Below are 18,220 nucleotides of genomic sequence, written 5' to 3' on the forward strand. Positions count from 1 at the left end.
TTCAAGCTGCCTATTTTCAAATTAAAATCTCAGGGTTGTTCGGCGCCTGCCATCCTGCTACCCGTAGGTCACCATCTGTTCATTATGAAAAGCATCTATTTTGTTGTTGTTTGTGATACAGTGATCATAACCAAACTAGAAATATGCGTGTGGTGACCCTTCTTCCGGGGCATATTTCCGAGGGATTCTTGTGATATATTTTCCATTACTGTGTAGCACATTTTCAAGAATCGATATCGACAATGGTTGACGTGAATTTCTAAAACTAAACATTGTAAAATATCTGCATACTTCTATCCACAGTGCACCAGAAATGTCTCCTTGATTGGTTTGCACCAAATTTGTCCAAAGCGTCTGCCATCTTTACAGCATGAGCTCTTGAAGCGTAGGAGGTTAGCCCGTCGTAAATCAAAGTCGTACCTCCACTACTAGGCAATCGAAAATGAATTAGATCCAACCAGGTTAACACTTCAAGGATACTTCTTCCAAGCAATTTAGTGCACAGTGAGCACAGTGTGAAAACCGTCTCCATAGATAGTGAACCGAAAATCGTGATCCTCTTTCATCAAGAAAGTATCGTGAATTCAAACGCATGCAGCCTATAATAACTCACAATAAAATGGAACGACGGATCTGGTTCATCTATCTGTACGGTTACGAAATGCGTCCCCATCAAGTCTCCCCATCACCAACTGTTCCGATGAACATTGAATAAAGGTCAGGAAAACGGCTAAACAATGTGAATACCGGTTGCTGAATGATGTCCTTTCCACGAAGTTGGTTTTGCGGTGAATGTCCTACTTTCAGGAAAAGGTACTGAATTTACAGATCAGTAAACAATCAATTAAGTGCTGAATATCATCATCCTATTGTTAAGGTGAAACCATTTTCCTCCCACAAACCTTATGTAACACTTCTTCTTCTGACGGAACCTAAACAACTGTCAGTCAGATTTACCAAACATCATGCGAACTAGGTTCCGGTGGATTATGCTGCCATGTACCCGGGATGAAATTAACGCTTGGGTTGTTGTTTCGCTGTTTTTGGAAATAAACTCACAGATCTTTTGTGAAATTTATTTTTGTTCTAATTCATTTTATTTCATATTGACATGCTCCGACCTAAACAATTTTGATAGTGTGAATGACCTGTTTACATTTTGTTTTGCCCTGAAAACAAAAATCATATGATTGATTAAGCTAACCGCATCGCGATCACATGTAAACATGCGGGTTGGAGCAAAATGATTGGAATATTCTCAAATTCCATCACAGAGCGAATGAAATGAAAATGCAAAGTACTTGAAAGATGAAAATATATTGTCAAAAACATTGCGGAGACGGCTGAATGGGTTTTCAGAAGGGCCGCAACTTTTACATAGTAATCGAATTTAAAAAGCTATCCATCCAGACACTTAATGAGTAGTTACACTCTATTCTCATGGCTGGACTCATACTTTATTGCCTCCCAAGCTAGGTACGTTTCACCTGCCATGACTTTAATTAGGTGTCACCAGACCCTAATTCCAAGCTTTATAGAAATAATTTTATACCTGGAAGACAAAGCGATCATTTACTTACTGTGCGCTGCCACTGTATAGCCAGTAACAATACACGGTAAAGCGAAGTAGGATATGTGTACACTGAATCCAATGTGCACACCCCGTTTGAGTGCCTTGTTTCTAGCTGCCCTATCAACGCGTTACTTATTGTAATCAAACTATATTTCCGACATGTGCTAAGATCTTTGATGTCTAGAGACTCGTTCTCGACTAAAGAAATTATTCTTCCTATGTCAGCGTTCCAGTACATTTGAGTATTGAATAGCACATGCGCACAAGATGTTGTTTGACCCGACTGCAGCAGTTCCTTGGAAACACCACTCCCCTGGGAAGCAGCATACCTATGGAGCCGTAAACAAAGTTTGGACCGACTCATCTTTAGCCCCATTTGGCAGCATACTGTCTTCATGAGTACCCTGTTTTGAGACCACCAGGAAATTTTATATAACAGAAAAGTTTGGCTTCAGAAAGGTAGTAAACACACCTTTGTTCCAGATTAGGACAGGAGGATGTTTAAGTGAATGGTTCATACCTTTAATCCCAAAGGCATTTGATCACTATTGTGGCTTGTATTATATGTAAGTAATATATTTTAAATGGTCTTTGACTTATTCGTAGCCCGTGCGTCAAAGGTTTCTTAGGCTATGACCAACAGTGAATGGTAGGAGTTGTTCCTACCATCTCACCATCCTCAAGGGAGACCCGATTATTACCGAACCATGGATCCAGGGTCCTTATCCGTGGTAATTATACGGTAAACGTTTTAGAAAAGCAATTCACCAGCTGTTTTTTCCTGAGCGGAAGGCGATCAAAATTCTCCATGGCTGGGCAATAATTAAGTCCCACCCAACTGGTATAAAAATTCAGAAACAATCGTGATAGTTTGCTGGCTCTCATAATCTTAACCAATTTCGCTCATGCTTAACCAGGTAAAAATAACCCCCAGAGCATATATTTTGACAGAGCTTTAAAAGTAAACCTAAAATTTAGTTCCGAACGCCATAGGAAGATGATTTTTTTTCCGCCGTTTATCTATATAATTTAATGTTGTCATAACCAGGTGAAATTTGGCAGTATTCTCATGGTAAATTCTGTTGTTCTGGGACTGAAATCGAACAGCCATGTGTGGCCGGACCATTTCGGCATCGGTACAAATTTAGGGTAAACAGTTGACTGTTAGATATTCTACACTATATTAGTTCTAAAAACCTTTCAGGTTAATGGCAACAGTAGGCAAACTGGATCAGAGTTTCTCTAAAATGGTATATTTCGCTGGTTTAGGCTGGTGGGGACCATGAACTCTCAGATCTGTAAAAAAAGATCTACCAAGAAATTTTTCGTCTGATTTCCCCGATATTTAAATCACTAAAAAATTTATCCTAACCAAGTTTCTTCGATGGTCGATGACGTGTCACTTTATGAGTGTCAAATACGCTTTGAGGCCCAAACACATAAACAGGCCAAAACTACCATTGGTTGAATTTTGATCTCCGTGTGGCCAATTCACTCAGAAAATAGTCTTCTGCCATCTTAACGAATGATCATAAAATAAGCTGAGAACGACTGACCATACTTCCATCACAGGTTAAAAAACTGCAACAATGCTCATATATGAATGTCCACATTGCAACAGACTCATTTTTCTCAGTCACTACTGACTTCACTGGTGAGATACTACCAACATTTAATACTTCCAGTCCTAAAAACGTAGTGATCGAGACATCTGTGTTTACGGTACTGGCTTTCTTCACTTTTGAAATTCGGCAACGATACGTGGCAATCCATTCGTCTACTTCACCTTCCACATCATAGTCATCTATCTGATTGGACTAAATTCAGTAAGCCTTTTTTAGATCGTGACATAAAGACTGATCGATCTGTTCACACTCATTGTACTACGGCTAGTTTGTACAGTAAGTAAGATGGAGGTCGTTGATTTAAAGTTAGAAATCTTGCGCAGCCAGTCTAGTGTTCCACTCTCCGAAGTGCCTCTTGATATGCGAATTCGGTGAGTATTCCCACGTCGGGAACGACGGATATACATCTTTGAATTCCAAGCTGTTTCATTAGGAAATCGACTTTTGCTGAAAATCAGCTTATAAAAAGTGTCTCTCCATAAACTTTAAATGACAAAACACGCAGCTTGGACTCCGACTAAATAAATTTCACGTCTGAAGTAAGGAAGCATTATGAGGATGAATAGTATGCAGAATATGGCAGAATATATACCTACCGAAATGCTTTCCAACCTCGATATGTACCCTGCATTTCGAGAAGTATGACAACGGACAGTCAGCAAGCATGAATAATGAGAGGAGCAGAATGAAACCTTTGACAGACGAAGGAAGTAGAACATTGATATATGTGAACTGCTCCATAAACTCTACAACTGTCTTTGTGGCATTAACAAGACATGTTTGTCAGCACATGAAAAATGGTTGATCTTCGTTTATTCTTAATGCCTTTTTCCATATCCGATGCATCATGATGTTTTGTAAAAAGAGTTGTCAGTAATAACATTGTTGGTGATACTTCTGAAAACCTGAGTTGAAGCGCTATTACTCCCTAGATCTGAGGGCTATTTGTGCACATTCAGAAAGAAATTATAATTTATCCTCCTCGCTGAAAATACACTGTTCCAGGGTAGCTTTTTACAGCTTAGGCTGAGCACCATCTACCGAGCGCACTCGAAAGTATCAATGCACCATCCTCAAGTTTTGATAAGAAAAAAATGAAACGCAGTAGCTACTGATATTGCGATCTCCCTTTATAAGACCTCCAGTAAAATATCTTTGCATAAAAATCACCTGTATCGTCCACAAACATCTTTATAGCCATGGAAAATTTGGCCCTACCTTGTCGTCACAACCAGCACTCTATTCCAAAATAGGGCCCACGGTAATGGAACGCAAAGTTATATCTCAAATAAATAGGGCGTATTGGTATGTACAAATTTAATACTGTAAAACCTGATGAGTTATTGATTTCTTCCAATAAGCAGCATATCGTACAAGGACGAGGAGAATCACTTTTAAGTGACAACTTTCATGTGCCTCCCCATGACGCATCTTTATTGTTAACTCCACCCCGTATAATTCAGCTTCTAGCGGAAAAGGCCGCTTTTATTTGTCTCTCAGAACTAATCTCTCAAGAATGAAAAAGTATATAACTGTGTTTCTAAAGGGACAAGCATTGTAAACCATAATTTTGCTGGACCGAAAAATTCAACTGATTAGAGAAAATAGAGCAAAGCTTTTTTCCTGCGTAAAGGCCAGCCGCGAGGATTCATTAATGGTACCCTCTATCGGCAACTGGGCATTTCGGGGTCCTCCCAGACCAACCAAAGAATGTCTTCTCGGAGAAAAGGTGTTTAAAAAGAGGCAAATGGTTATATTCCTCTGTCTCAGAAGAAGGAAGTTGTGTTACGTGGAAGTCATTCGCACACGAGAAGTAGTTTTTCTCCTCACGCAGTTACCCGGACGCCAACTATTAATGACAAATAAAAATCGGCGGCTGGTTCTTCTCATGTGGACTTTTGGGGACAAAATGCAGCTCGCTGAGGGCCTCAGAGCCACCATTGGTGAGAATTAAGGATGCTGTTGTAAAAATCATCAGTTTCTCAATCACTTCACAAGAATTGGAGTAAGGTGGTTTCATTTGGAAAGCACTCCAGCAAAGGATAGTCTCGCCATGGGGTTGCTTATTTTGACATGTTACTGTGAATGCTCTGCTTGAGATACCTAAATTTAACAGGTCTTCGGAAATGAAAATGGAGTAAAAGAGGGCTGAAGTTGTTTTTGCATGATTCAGCGTATGTGACGAAATTTGTTAGGAATCTCAATATTTTTGCACCTTCGAAACTTTCCCTAAACATTTTCGCCATCCGGACACTAGCTGTCATTCACTTACAAAAGGAATAAGGGTGCATAGTTTTTTTTAAACGGGATAGGAACATTCTTTTATGCGCGATCTATGGCCTCTCTTTAGCTCTTGTTTTTTCTCAATCACGGCTATTTTGTTGTGATATTACACATAAGTCTGTTAATATTTCGGAGGGTAGAATCACTGTCAGCTTCAGCAAAAAGCTAATGGTTTAATATTGCTGGTGTTTGGAAAATCGGGCTTGGAGTTATCGCTGGATTTTTGCTAAGCCGAATGCGTTTGTCTCCGATATTCACGTGAAAGGATGCAATGAAATTCACGTGGATTACTGGGCCACGTGACCTTGTTGTGCTTTTCCCAGTTTCTTTCTTTTATAAGCTCCTCTGAGGGTAATTTAAACTGTCAACTGGGGGTGCGCATTCAACTATCCCAGTTGGCGTGGTGAAACCTCGGTGAAAAATCTTACCTCACAATCCAGTCCTCTAGCTGTATAATTTTAGATTTCATTTATTTACTTTTACTTCACTGTAGCCACGGACTCCGGGATAACAATCGAGATCATTGAATGAAACGCATTTTAGTTGCCTATATTCAATGAACGACAATGACACATGCGCAGGCTGCAACTTAGATGAGTGCAAGGAATGTCAAAATATCGTCTACAACGTTGCTTGGTTTTTGCTGCAAGTCGCTCATCTAAATATGGTCTTCTGAATTTAAGTTGAAATGTCACGTACCGTTAAATGGAATCGTCATTACCAGTAGACCTTATCTTTTTAACCATTCGGAACTGTGATAAAAGGCCAGCCGTTGATCACCACTGAGGCTTTCACACTGACCCTTAATCAGAATAGAACATTTATTTTCCCGGTGACCCATTTGGAGCCTCAAACTAAAATTGAGCCACAGATGTGAAAACAGGTGAGTTTGCTGTCCATAAGACGCTCATCACTCAGAGGCGCTTCTCTCTTCCGGCACTTGATGCGTCCCACTAACTCACTCTTCTTAGACCCACTCTCACGGACGATAATCCAGAACAGATATCTTGCTTTCCGTCATTGTCGATAGATCGTAATGAACTGGCTCTTTAAGATCGTATATGTTTGCATATCTACGTAAACCCGGTCAAGCTGCTTTTCAAAGGCAGAAGCGGTTGGCATTCGGACGGACTCTACGTCAATGACTGACCCAGTGGATATCAATGACTGGTTGTTCGCGTACTGCGAAGCCGGATGTGGCGTCACCTTCATGTGCTTACGAGTGTCATAATTGTTCGCAGTGTCGTGGCTGGAGCTGGAAGATTGCGACCTTTCCAAAATGATTGCTGGTTTTAGAACACTGGCATATGTCCCGTTTCAATTCTACTCATTTCTAACAATAGAGATATTTTTAGATATTTGCATCTCACTTCATCCTTCCATCTAAAAATACTAGAGAGAATTTTGGAAGTCTTTGAAATTGAAATTTAATTTCCATCTAGACATGAAATGCCAGTTTTCGACATTTTTTCCAAATGGCTTAACCAGTAAGTTTGGTTGTGCACCAGAATGTATCCTATCTCAATAGCCTCTACTGACTGAAGCACATTAGTTTCCACTGGACCTGAAAACTTCATGAATACACCATGTGTACAGTGACCAAGTTGCATTACAATAGACTCGGTGGTGACCAGCGCGTGATGCTTATGTGGCCAAATTCCATACCACCATTCGCACAACGTAAGTTTAATTATTTTCCTAACCATGAGGTCTTCAGATATTGTGTCGCCAGAAAACCAGCAGGTTGTGTTTTGTTAAGCTTTGGTTACAGGCTGATAAGTTTATAATTAAGGCGGATTGAAGTGCCGTCGACTCACAGACCTTAGACAGCCGATGAATAAAATAGGCGAAAAATGCTTCCTGATCTGTTATATATATACGGGTTTGTATATTTGCTTTCAAAAGTTTAATTATTTTCCTAACCATGAGGTCTTCAGATATTGTGTCGCCAGAAAACCAGCAGGTTGTGTTTTGTTAAGCTTTGGTTACAGGCTGATAAGTTTATAATTAAGGCGGATTGAAGTGCCGTCGACTCACAGACCTTAGACAGCCGATGAATAAAATAGGCGAAAAATGCTTCCTGATCTGTTATATATATACGGGTTTGTATATTTGTATGACTTTCAATACATGCATATATATATGCACAACGAACTGTAAAGACTGTGTTACAGACATAGGGGACTGATACCGTGTGGTTTATTCTGATGTGGTGGGCTAGAAGTCATCGCCAATTAGCAAGATGAGAAAAGCAGAGAACCATGTTAACAAGGCCGAAGTCTAAGCCGTTAACTACGAAGACCTATTTGGTGATTCCGCACTTCATTAGCTTAAATGGCTTCCAGGTTTCCTAAAAGAAAGAAGAAAAACTTTCGAGGTACTATATCTTGAGGCTGGCTTAGAAGCATAACCTGTAGAACACTAACACAATGAGGATTCATTATAGCAACACATCCTTAAGTTCTGATTCAGCAACCTGCTAAGTTTTAAATGGCATATTTATGTCGGACCTTTTCTAGCTCCCATAATCTCGGGCCCCTCTGGGTTTTCAGTCCACAGGTGCAGCTAGAAATGTTCAGAGGCCGAAAGCCTTGTGTTACTATGCAGAGAAATTGGAGTTATCCAGGCTCTTTCTCATTATTTGTATCGCCAAAGCCAAAAATGTCCGTTTCCTTCAGCTCCCCACAGCTCCATTGCCACAATTTCTTGGATAGCCCAAACTATTTCATTCACAAGGAACACCATAGGATAATGGCAGCTTTGGGTGGATGGCAAAATAACAAAATAAAGAAGTCGGAAAAAAGAATAGCAGCACTGCAGTCTCATCTAATCTTTAGCTTCTATCCTAACATCTTGTAGGAAGCAAATTACATGTGCTACAATTGAACGTTTGGAGAGTCAGCAGTCCAAGTCCTTCGAATCTATCGAACATCAGACTAACCAGTTTGAGTCATTTTCAGCGATTCACTTATAAATCCACTCCATCGAGACAAGATCTAGTAATCCTGTAGGCTACAGGTATGCGGAATAGCAGAAATGGCAGTTCAAGCCTGTTAGAATTGATGAATGATTGAGACATTGCACTGGTAAACGAGACTGACGGGTTTTCACAAAGTAACTTTCAATCCAAATAATCGCCAGTATGATTTCAAGGCCATCCTGAATGCATCACGATCCCTTGTTACAGGGAAGAAATGCAGTGGTGGCTCAAACGTGCTTCATTTAGGAACCTCGTCTGGAACTAATAGTCAAAATTCCTCTTTAAAAATAAAACGTAAATTTTTGACCACGAAAAACTGCCGATTATTCTGCGTAAACAAATGCGCATCTGAACTAGGCAGCTTTGTTTTATCAGTTGTCGTGCACTAGGTCGATCACTATTCTCCGCGGAAACATATGGAGTTACGATATTGATGTTGATATGAGGAACTACGTACAGCAGTCTAGTCTGTATACCCTAACGACAATGAATGGACTACAGCCTATTGATGGGAAATCCGACAACCAAATGAGTTGACTTTCCCAGTAGTGACTAGTAGAAATTAAGTAGAAACAAATTTTAATGAATCGGTTGGATGTGTTATAATTCAATAGCCGATCAATTTGGTGGTGTATAAAAATTTACATTTAAGGTAAAATTCTATGCTTTGCGACACCAGTAACCACAAGTGACTGAGATCTGGTTGGAGCATATTGATCGCCGGCTGCAAACTTTGACGCTAAGCAACGACAAACCTTATCATCACGAATAAAATCGCTCTGACCACAACTATCTCCTGAAATGAGTTTGCGCTGCCGCAAAATTTATCACCTTCAAGTATACGATACTCACATTAATTATTTGGAATATTGTTCACATCCCGTATATCGCGTGGTACTCGCCAATCAATAAATCTGAACTGAGTAACGTTATAGCCCATAACGCCGCAAAATATGAGAGATAACCCAATCCAATTCTTCACATGGCAGGCAGCTTCATTTACCTGAAAAGCTGCAGAAAATTTAACGGCACTGTGAACAAACATTCGCTCACATTTCCAGCGTATGCAAATATTAGGTCAGCTGTGGCGGCAACATCAGCCTGAAAATCAAGGGTATTTTCATGCATTCAGGCTGCAACAATGAACAGGTTATGTTTCTTGAACTGCAGATTCCACTTTAACAGTCATCCATAGACAGCATGGCCTGCAAAAACCCACTGACTTTGTAGTCTTAACTTTCCGTTTTAAATTATATTCGAGACAATGGAGTTTCTTGAGATACTCACTGATGATGGTTTCCCCTAAGGATGAAAAAGCTGCATAGAAATTTCAGGTATTTCTTACTTTTTTACAGAAAAATCTCAATGGGAAATTCCAACTCCTCAATTTGCCAGAAGAATGGACAAAACCTTCACTTTGTCCACAAGGGGAAGAGAAAAGGTCACTGACTACTTTCGTGATTGTTTTCTGGGATCACAAGAAAGTTTGAAAGGACAGGGAGTTAAATTACAAAAAATAAGTCCACATGAACTAGTTTGAATTACTCTGACTGTATTGCTGTGTCAATGGACAGTACTTTTGTTGATCACTAGCGAAATTCTTTTTATCCGTTTGAGTGAAAATAATTTCAACAGTCAAGTATCATTTGCGTTTCACTGTTTTTTCAACTTGCTTTACAATATGGGGCTTTCGGCGTTTTCTCGGACTTCATAGCCGATTAGCTGGCTAGAGATTCTTCTATCAACTATGGTGCATCCATTTGGAGGGTGACGTACAGCTGTGATAGTAACTTTATGGTTTCTAGGGGAATAAGATCGGCAGCTCAACTTGTATGGCTTGTATGGTTTGTATGGCCATCGGCCATCCCAAGCTGGATGAGCAAACAATAAAAATTTTGCATTGTAATAAACGGTGCGGTTCTGACGTCATCCCAAATTATGTTTGTGTGTCACTATGGTAGTTGGCTTCTAACGCTCAGTATCATATGATCACACACACTGGCTGCCCAAAATGAGGTATTTTGTATGTGTGGAATGAGAATTTATTTCAGGTTCCCAGTCAGGTCATATCGATTGAAAACTATGGGATCATCTCGCGCAGATATAACAGTAATTCTACTCCAGTAGTATGCTACGTAAATATCAAAGAGTTTGATGGGTATTTTAAATATAGAATGTGGTGGCTTATTGGCAATGAGAGTAGCACATTTATAGAATTAGTTCTTTGACGTTTTTTTGTTCATCTGAGTGAAAAACGATTCAGCAACATATTCAAAAGTTCCAACCACATTTAATGATATCTGCATGCAGGTGCATTGAAATTCATAAGTTCCATGTCGAGAACCAAGCTGCTGATAATATGCCTGAAATTAGTATTTTCACTCTGATGTTCACCAGAAAGTTGGTGTCTAAATAGCTCGAATGCATTCATTGGTAGTCGATCAGATGGCTGTTGACCTGTTCGCCGAGCTTGACACTTGAATTGCGAACACTTCGTCATCAGTGGAGCAGATATTAGAGGATAAAGCAGCGCGAAAATTCTAAGAAGGGATAGTCAACAGGATTTTGTTGTCATATAGTTTTTTGGTGGCCTAGTACCTTCTGGTAGTTCCTAAAAGGAGTGTCCGAAACCGGTCTGCCAATGAGCTATCAGATTTCTCTCTCCAGGATGGGGTCAGCAAAGACTGATCATGCACTAGGCTTTGGAGAGGCCACATATGACTCTTTTAAACAGTGGAATTACATGCGATTAAATAAAACGAATAATCTCTTTTCTTGAACTGCGAGCGGCGACCCCTCAAAGATGTGATAATACAAAATCTGGCAAAAATGAAACAAACTGTGCCTTATATTCCATGTTCTTCTAAAAGACCTCAGTCATGATTGTGAATTGCATTGTCATTTTCGACAGATGTTATATCATCCTGACGCCCGGAGGACTGCGTAACGCACACGCCAGGGTACCTAGCCTGAGCTTGATGTCTGCAAGACAGTCGAGATTGCAGAGATGCTATATCTACACTACCATATGTAGGACTTTAAAATTCCCTTAGGCTAGATATTCGCAAGTATTTCCGAGGTGAAATTCAGCCCTTGTAGCTTTACACCCAAACCTGGTACAAAACTAAATTGCTTTTCTGCTTTCCGGGACACGTTGATATCCACCTTCCACTCCTGCTCTGTATAACGGAGTTCCTGGTTTCGTACGTTTTTTACCTAGACAGTGCTTATTGTTTGACTTTTGTCGGGCTGTTAGTTACTCATTACTCTTGATAGTGTGCGCCTAATTCAACATCACTACGTAAGCCTGGATATCTAGTGAACCTTGTGATTTGATCTGATATGAACTTCTGGATTTTCTGTGAATCACATTAACATGAGACAATGCACACAGGTCAGTATAACCCCACTATCCGTGGTTGGAACCCGTGTTAGTTGTCTCACTTCTTTCGACAGCTGACAACCATTCATGTTCGCTGATCACTCATATCCATCGAAATTTCGGTTCGTTGTATTGATGTTGCATTCGTCATTTTTACAAAGCAGACAAATAGATAAGCTATCTAAGTGCCCACATCACATGACCTGAAAATGTTTTTCCGACTTTTATTGATCAATTTGTTGTCTAGAAAACAACCTATTTAGGCTTGCATATAGATTTTCGTCCTTCATAGTATTCAGTATAAAAGATAAAATCGGAGTTTGTGAGATAAACCTGGTCCTATTACGAAAATAGCACAGGTGAACCAACTGGAATAGCTCACATGCTGCGTCCTAGCCAATATTTCTGTTTTTAAATATGGGGTGAGCACAATACAAATAAACAGAGGGAACGATGTTTTATTATCATAGTCATCTAACTTCCACCAAAAACACCTCTGAATTCGGAATGCATCCCGTCTGATATTTGGTTTGTAACAAAATTATGCTCCGAGGAAGGAATGAATGGATTCCATGTTCACAATATAGTGTTCAAAGTGTCCAAGAATTGATACCTTTCAATGTATATATACCGACGATTCTAAGCAATGAAGCACAGAGTACGATCGCTTAGAACAAATCTTGTCAAATTTGGAAGATGTGCGAGGACTCCCCAAATTTCTGCTGATAACCGTTTCTTTGTGTTCCCATACTTCATTTCTATAAGATAATTATCATTTTGGAACATCTGTTTCTGATGCAATCTTCCCCCTTTAAAGTGAACCTACATCTCTACCCTGATAAATGCCTAAAAGTGAATGTCTGTGACCGTGTGTGACGTAGGTTCAGCATATTAGCATATTTTCTTGACAGAATGCATAATCATAAAATTGCTGAGAACACTTCAACCAGCTTCGCACACATTGAAATTCTTGAGTCCCTGAATTTCCGTCAGGTTTACTTTCAACCCAGCGTCAATTGTGAGAAGTTGGTGGAAGCATTCATTTGCAAATTAATTTTGTAATAACTGGGGGGCGCAGTGAGTCACAAGAAGAACGAAAGTGAAAGAGTACAAGAGTATTTAGCAACATTCCTAGTAGTGTGTGTTCCGGCAATAGAAACCACTTTGCTAGTCAAGGGAACAGTGCATTTGTAACCTGGTGTGCTGTTGTGCCTTTGCTCACTTCGTGCTGCTCTATTGTCAAAATCTACTAGATGACTGTTGTCTGCCAACCGAGGCATTAAAATCGCTTTCCAGACCCGAATAACTAACAGTTCTCTGCTCAAGTATAACCTTTAAAAAATATCTTTTGTTTCGTTTGCTCAGGACTATGTTTCCGTATAGTAATTTCACACCCTTAATTAGAAAAATGCAGGAATGTCTCCTTGTTACACCCTGTACAAACATTAAGTTATTCCGCTTTTATTCCGTCAGTCCGCCGACCATATGTCAGTCAAGACAATGAAATCAGCGTCAGACGGCCGTTAAAACTTCCTTCAGTTTTCTGGTATTCCACCAGGCTTTGATGAGAATAGACTGACACCCGTTGTCTCACACAGCGCCTGTGGTAATAAATGTAGTTCTAGCATAGAATAGTGTGGTTTTTTTAAAGTCTTGGGTGTTTCACTCGGGTTTGACTCCATTGGTTTGAACACCGAAGCCACTAACCTAAGGCCATCTATATCAGTCATATTAATGTAAAACACTTGGTAGTCAATCGCACACAATAATCGGCTAAAACACTGTTCATTCTTATCCATTTCCCAGGATCAGCCATGTCGTCTTGGACTTTTTCAGGTTCGCCTTCAAACTGCGTTTGAACTTTTGTTCTCCGGGGTCCAAATTCTAAGCTAATCATTGAAGAGGACATTAAACCATTTCTTACCCTGATAAGGGTAGCGCTTTTCAAAGTCTAGTCTATTACATGAATCCACCTACGCAACCGATATCAGTAAACTTTATTCATAAAGTGCCCTCGATTAGTGGCTATACTATTACGACAAAATCTCCGTGTATTTTAATCTCCTCCTCGAATTCTTACGTCTCTCTACTCAAAGGATCTCATTGCAAGGGTGTACTCTCAGATCGTCCAAAACCATTCGAAAACTTTCACACATAACCAGCTTTGCCTAACGCACCTCCACCCGACGGGAGATTACTGCAGAAACGTACTGTGATTTGAACTGCATTTCATATAATTTGGGCACTCCCACAACTACCTCGGGCCAGATTACTGCAGGTGCGCGGCTCTGAAGTTGATCGCGATGCCCAAAATGGAATCGGATGGCTACTTCGGTGGAAAAGCTTGAATTAGTCTGTGGACACAAACCTCCAAGTTACTTGATAGTAAATGTATTAGCAAGGCTACCCAAAACTTTTAAAGCTTAGCCTCATCAAGCGGTCGCTGGACATGGCCTATCTTATCTGTTCGTCATCTAATCAGCCTCCTGTCATCCAAAACTTCATACGCACCAATGCCAATTTCAACTGCCAGCGAGTAGTACCAGCTACATTTTGACAGTTACATAATGGAATGTAGATATCTATGTATTTTGTCTAACTAAAACCGTTATAGCCAAAACTCTAGCCCGGAGTTTAACGCAGTAAAATTGGGAACGGGTTGCACTGACGGAATGCAAAAATTGGGGTACGAAGTATAAAGCATAGTGAATTACTATGGAAGAAAAAAAGACACATTTGAGTAGCCTGAGAATTGTTTGCGCTCCGAATATCAGTGGCAGTTTGGCGATTGACTTGCAGAAATCTCTGCCATCGAACGGGAAATCGTCATTAAGCGTACCCCGTTTTACTACTCGCCTCTGATCTTAGGCCTGATCGATGTTTTCCATATCTATGGTTGCAAACATCGCGTGCGTGCAATTGCTTAGTGGTTGTTTTAACAAGTGGGACCAACCTACTGAGCCTTCGCGAATCCTCTCTCAGCTGCATGCCACATGTAATATCGCAATTAAGGCATCCTACATCCCGACTTTTTAATCTAGCTCCCGGGGCTCGTTTTCCCACTTTCCAGTTTGACAGGCAGATCAAAGTCCTTAGGCTGTCACAATATGAGAGGGTACTCTTGAAAAATTAATCACCTCAACTCTCATGCGGATGTCGCAATAAACAATAAGCGCGAGAGAATGCAGTGCACTGAACTGACCCAAACAAGTTTTCATGCCTTGGGCGTGGCAGCCTTATGTGGACATGGAGGTGAAGGTGCCCTTACGATCTGCTCACTTTCTGGTTTGGAGACCTGAACTGGATTGGTGAGTAAATCCATCCCAATAAGGTTTCGGGTTACAGAACTTCTGTCAGTGGACTGTTTACACGGCGTAAGTTTATCCTGCGTCTTGGACGGCGGATGGGTGGATCGCTACAAGATTGAGGTATTAAAGCTGTTGCACAGTGATTCATTTTGCGAAGTGTTGATGCGATCAACCCAGTGCGCATCATTTTACCTTTGAAATGTGGGGACAGGAACGGACAGCAGATTATGAACAAAATCTACGTGGGAAATAAACAAATAAAATTGCGAACTCACTAAGAGGATTGAAAACAAGATAAGGCTCGCTGGTGATCTTCAACCAGAGTGACGTATGTGGACAAATACTCTCCATTCACACGCAAATAATTCTTCTCACAGGAGACTCAGCTATAGCCAGTTGAAACTCGTTTATGATGGTTGTTTGCAAATGAAAGTATTTATCACAATCTTTCCGATTTGGGCTCACCTAGAACATAAGGTTGACGGAAACATGGTGACTGAGTCTCCTGGTGAGCCCCAACGACAGTGAAATCGGTCGTGGCCTGCCAAAAAACTTTCAGCAGCCTTATGAGTAGCAAGGTGCGTCTAGACAAAAATGACATACTTTTTCCATGTTGCGGATCATAATCAGCCTGTTTGGTTTAGAAAGATTCCAACCCCTGCTACAGTCTCCATGATTCAAGAGCATTGGGGCACATTGTTTTGTGCCATTAAGGAAACAATCCTTGTAGCACTTTAAGTTGGCCAGTGGCTGCGTTTTACGGATGTTATTGGAATGCAATCTCCAATCATATGCCAAAAAGGAGGCAAATCCGTCGGAACTAAATTCACACAGGAATGTCACCGAACCATTTCTGTGGGTCGGAGGTGGGCAAAAGCCACCACAAATTTCGATAGCGCGAGTGACGCGAGTCCGGGGGAAACACGCTTGATAATGCCAGAGTAGATAAAACAGTGCCGACAGGGGTGGAATTCTAGTAGAGACTAAACATCACTCAATGAGAAATCATCAGCGACAGGTGGGTACTAAAATGCAGGAGCAGGTATTACCGTATAAAAACTAATAGGAAAGTTTTATGGGAACCACAGCGTTAATGGAAGCATTCAGCAAATTGTTCGCGCAAAAAGCCCTGCTGGCTCCCTGCTGTGTATCTGAGCTTTTTTGTGCCCTCTAAATACCCAGATGTGGGCTTGTGCACAGTTTGCTGATTTACCAGTGCGCCCGCCTCCATATTCTAGTTTACCCTCTCCACTCAGATGAAACAGGAATTTCTAGTGACAATCAACTAACTGAGGGTTCTGTTCCTGCTTGCAACCGTCGCCCACCAGTTGAAGTTGAGTACCCGTGTGGAATCTGACAGAATCCGAACATTAAATTCACTACAGTCAGCAAGCCGGAAATGAACACTGGCAAAATTTAATGGACAATTCATAGGAAGCAGTCCAGAAACAAACAGTACGTCCATTTTGGGAGATTTGTCTTCTCAGACTAAAAAAAGGAATAGTATGCGATGCCTGACCGTTGGGACAATGAGGTTTTGCTCGAACGACACCTTAGAACTGAAGCTGGCATAACTGACATCGTACTCACTGATGGTCAATCTGGATTGTGCTAGGAAACATATTCTCGGTAAAACCCAGACTAGAATTAGTATCGGCCTGCGGTTAAAATGGTACCCCGGAGCCTCTAGACAGGTATCTAAACAACTTGTGCACCAGAAACTTTACGGATAATCCTCAGATCGCAGCCCATCTTGAGCCCAAACCATAGATTTAAGGAAGGGAAGTAAAGCACAAGAGTAATGTCTTGTGGTACTACAGTTCCACGGTGTTTGGAACCACGCATTATGGTGACTTTGTGGGTCTCTCCACACGTTCAGAAATTGGGTAACTTGATTGAGATCGGAACCCGTTCTAACAGGAAATAATTTAATGGTGTTGCTCTTATTACAGAATTCGCTTTGCTGTAATAATTTACCGGACAACTAGTCGATCGCTTCCGACATTCCAGTAAAATCTTCCGACGACTCATGAGCTGGGCAGTTGTAGCTTAGAAATAGTTAGGTGTGTACAAGGAAAGCACCAACGCAGATGAGAAACAGCGCTGCAGACACGAAACCACGCAAACAAAACTCGCATAACACGGAAATTAGCATACATTACTTGTTTTAAATGGCAACCCAACAGCAGATACTTGCTTCTTCTCGTTTTCGTTGAGAATAGTTACATTCATAATGGTCTGCTAGAGTAGTGCCAACTTACTATTTTTCGCTTTCATCATACAGTGGTCAATGCATCTAGGGTGCTGGATATGACTGTCTGCAGGACGACGGCACTTTTAAACGGCTATTTAGCCATCAGTTGTGCATATGCGACTTCTGTAAGACATTCCGCGTAGCTATGCGTAGTGACGCCGTAATATAGAAATTTTTCGGTTCTTCGCTCGCTGAAGATCGAACAAACTGGAGCTGTTCATCTGCCCACTAGATTTGTCACAAGCATTGCGAAATTACTGACTAATTTTTTTGCGTAAGCATCAATCACTATTTCTTGGCTAATCTAAATATATGATAATTTCAAAGCATTTTGACTGAAATGAGACTGTGAGCAGACTCTGAGTAGAATGCAAACGGTCGCTATTAAATAGCGAAATGATATGCCAGAGCTTTAACATAGAAAGCTTGCAAGTGTTCATAACTCAAATCTTTGTTGCGGGGACTATCATTTTTATTCCTGTAGTGAAAGTGTTTTTGAATATAAAATTCCTTCTGCACCGCGTTCTTCTTTTTCTGTGCATTATAAGTTTGGTGTTAGTGTGAGATCACGTAATTTTACATTCATATTTTCTCCTGTGAATGAAGCCATTCTATGCTGAAAATCCGAAAAACTGCTCAACGGTATCATCTTTATTGGGAACCGTTCGTAGTGCGCATCTCACGAAACTAGGAAAGTATCGAATCCGTGACCTTCTGACCGGCGGTTAAACAAATAACCGTTCGGACAAGAGTAGCAGACGGTGGTGTGATTAGTTCTCTCTTAGACGGGATTTACTGCCACTGATCTATCAATC

General features: G+C 40.7%; 1 protein-coding gene across 1 annotated transcript; it reads right to left on the reverse strand.

The window, feature by feature from the left end:
* Window positions 1-6,498: 6,498 nt before the first annotated feature.
* T265_07536 (hypothetical protein) lies at window positions 6,499-16,616 on the reverse strand (the record flags this gene model as incomplete). Its single annotated transcript, XM_009173081.1, has 3 exons — window positions 6,499-6,736; window positions 15,507-15,616; window positions 16,494-16,616. The coding sequence occupies 3 exons, from the start codon at window positions 16,614-16,616 to the stop codon at window positions 6,499-6,501; spliced, it is 471 nt and encodes a 156-aa protein (XP_009171345.1).
* Window positions 16,617-18,220: the final 1,604 nt, after the last annotated feature.

Source organism: Opisthorchis viverrini (genome assembly GCF_000715545.1).
Source record: "Opisthorchis viverrini unplaced genomic scaffold opera_v5_172, whole genome shotgun sequence".
Lineage (NCBI taxonomy): Eukaryota > Metazoa > Platyhelminthes > Trematoda > Opisthorchiida > Opisthorchiidae > Opisthorchis > Opisthorchis viverrini.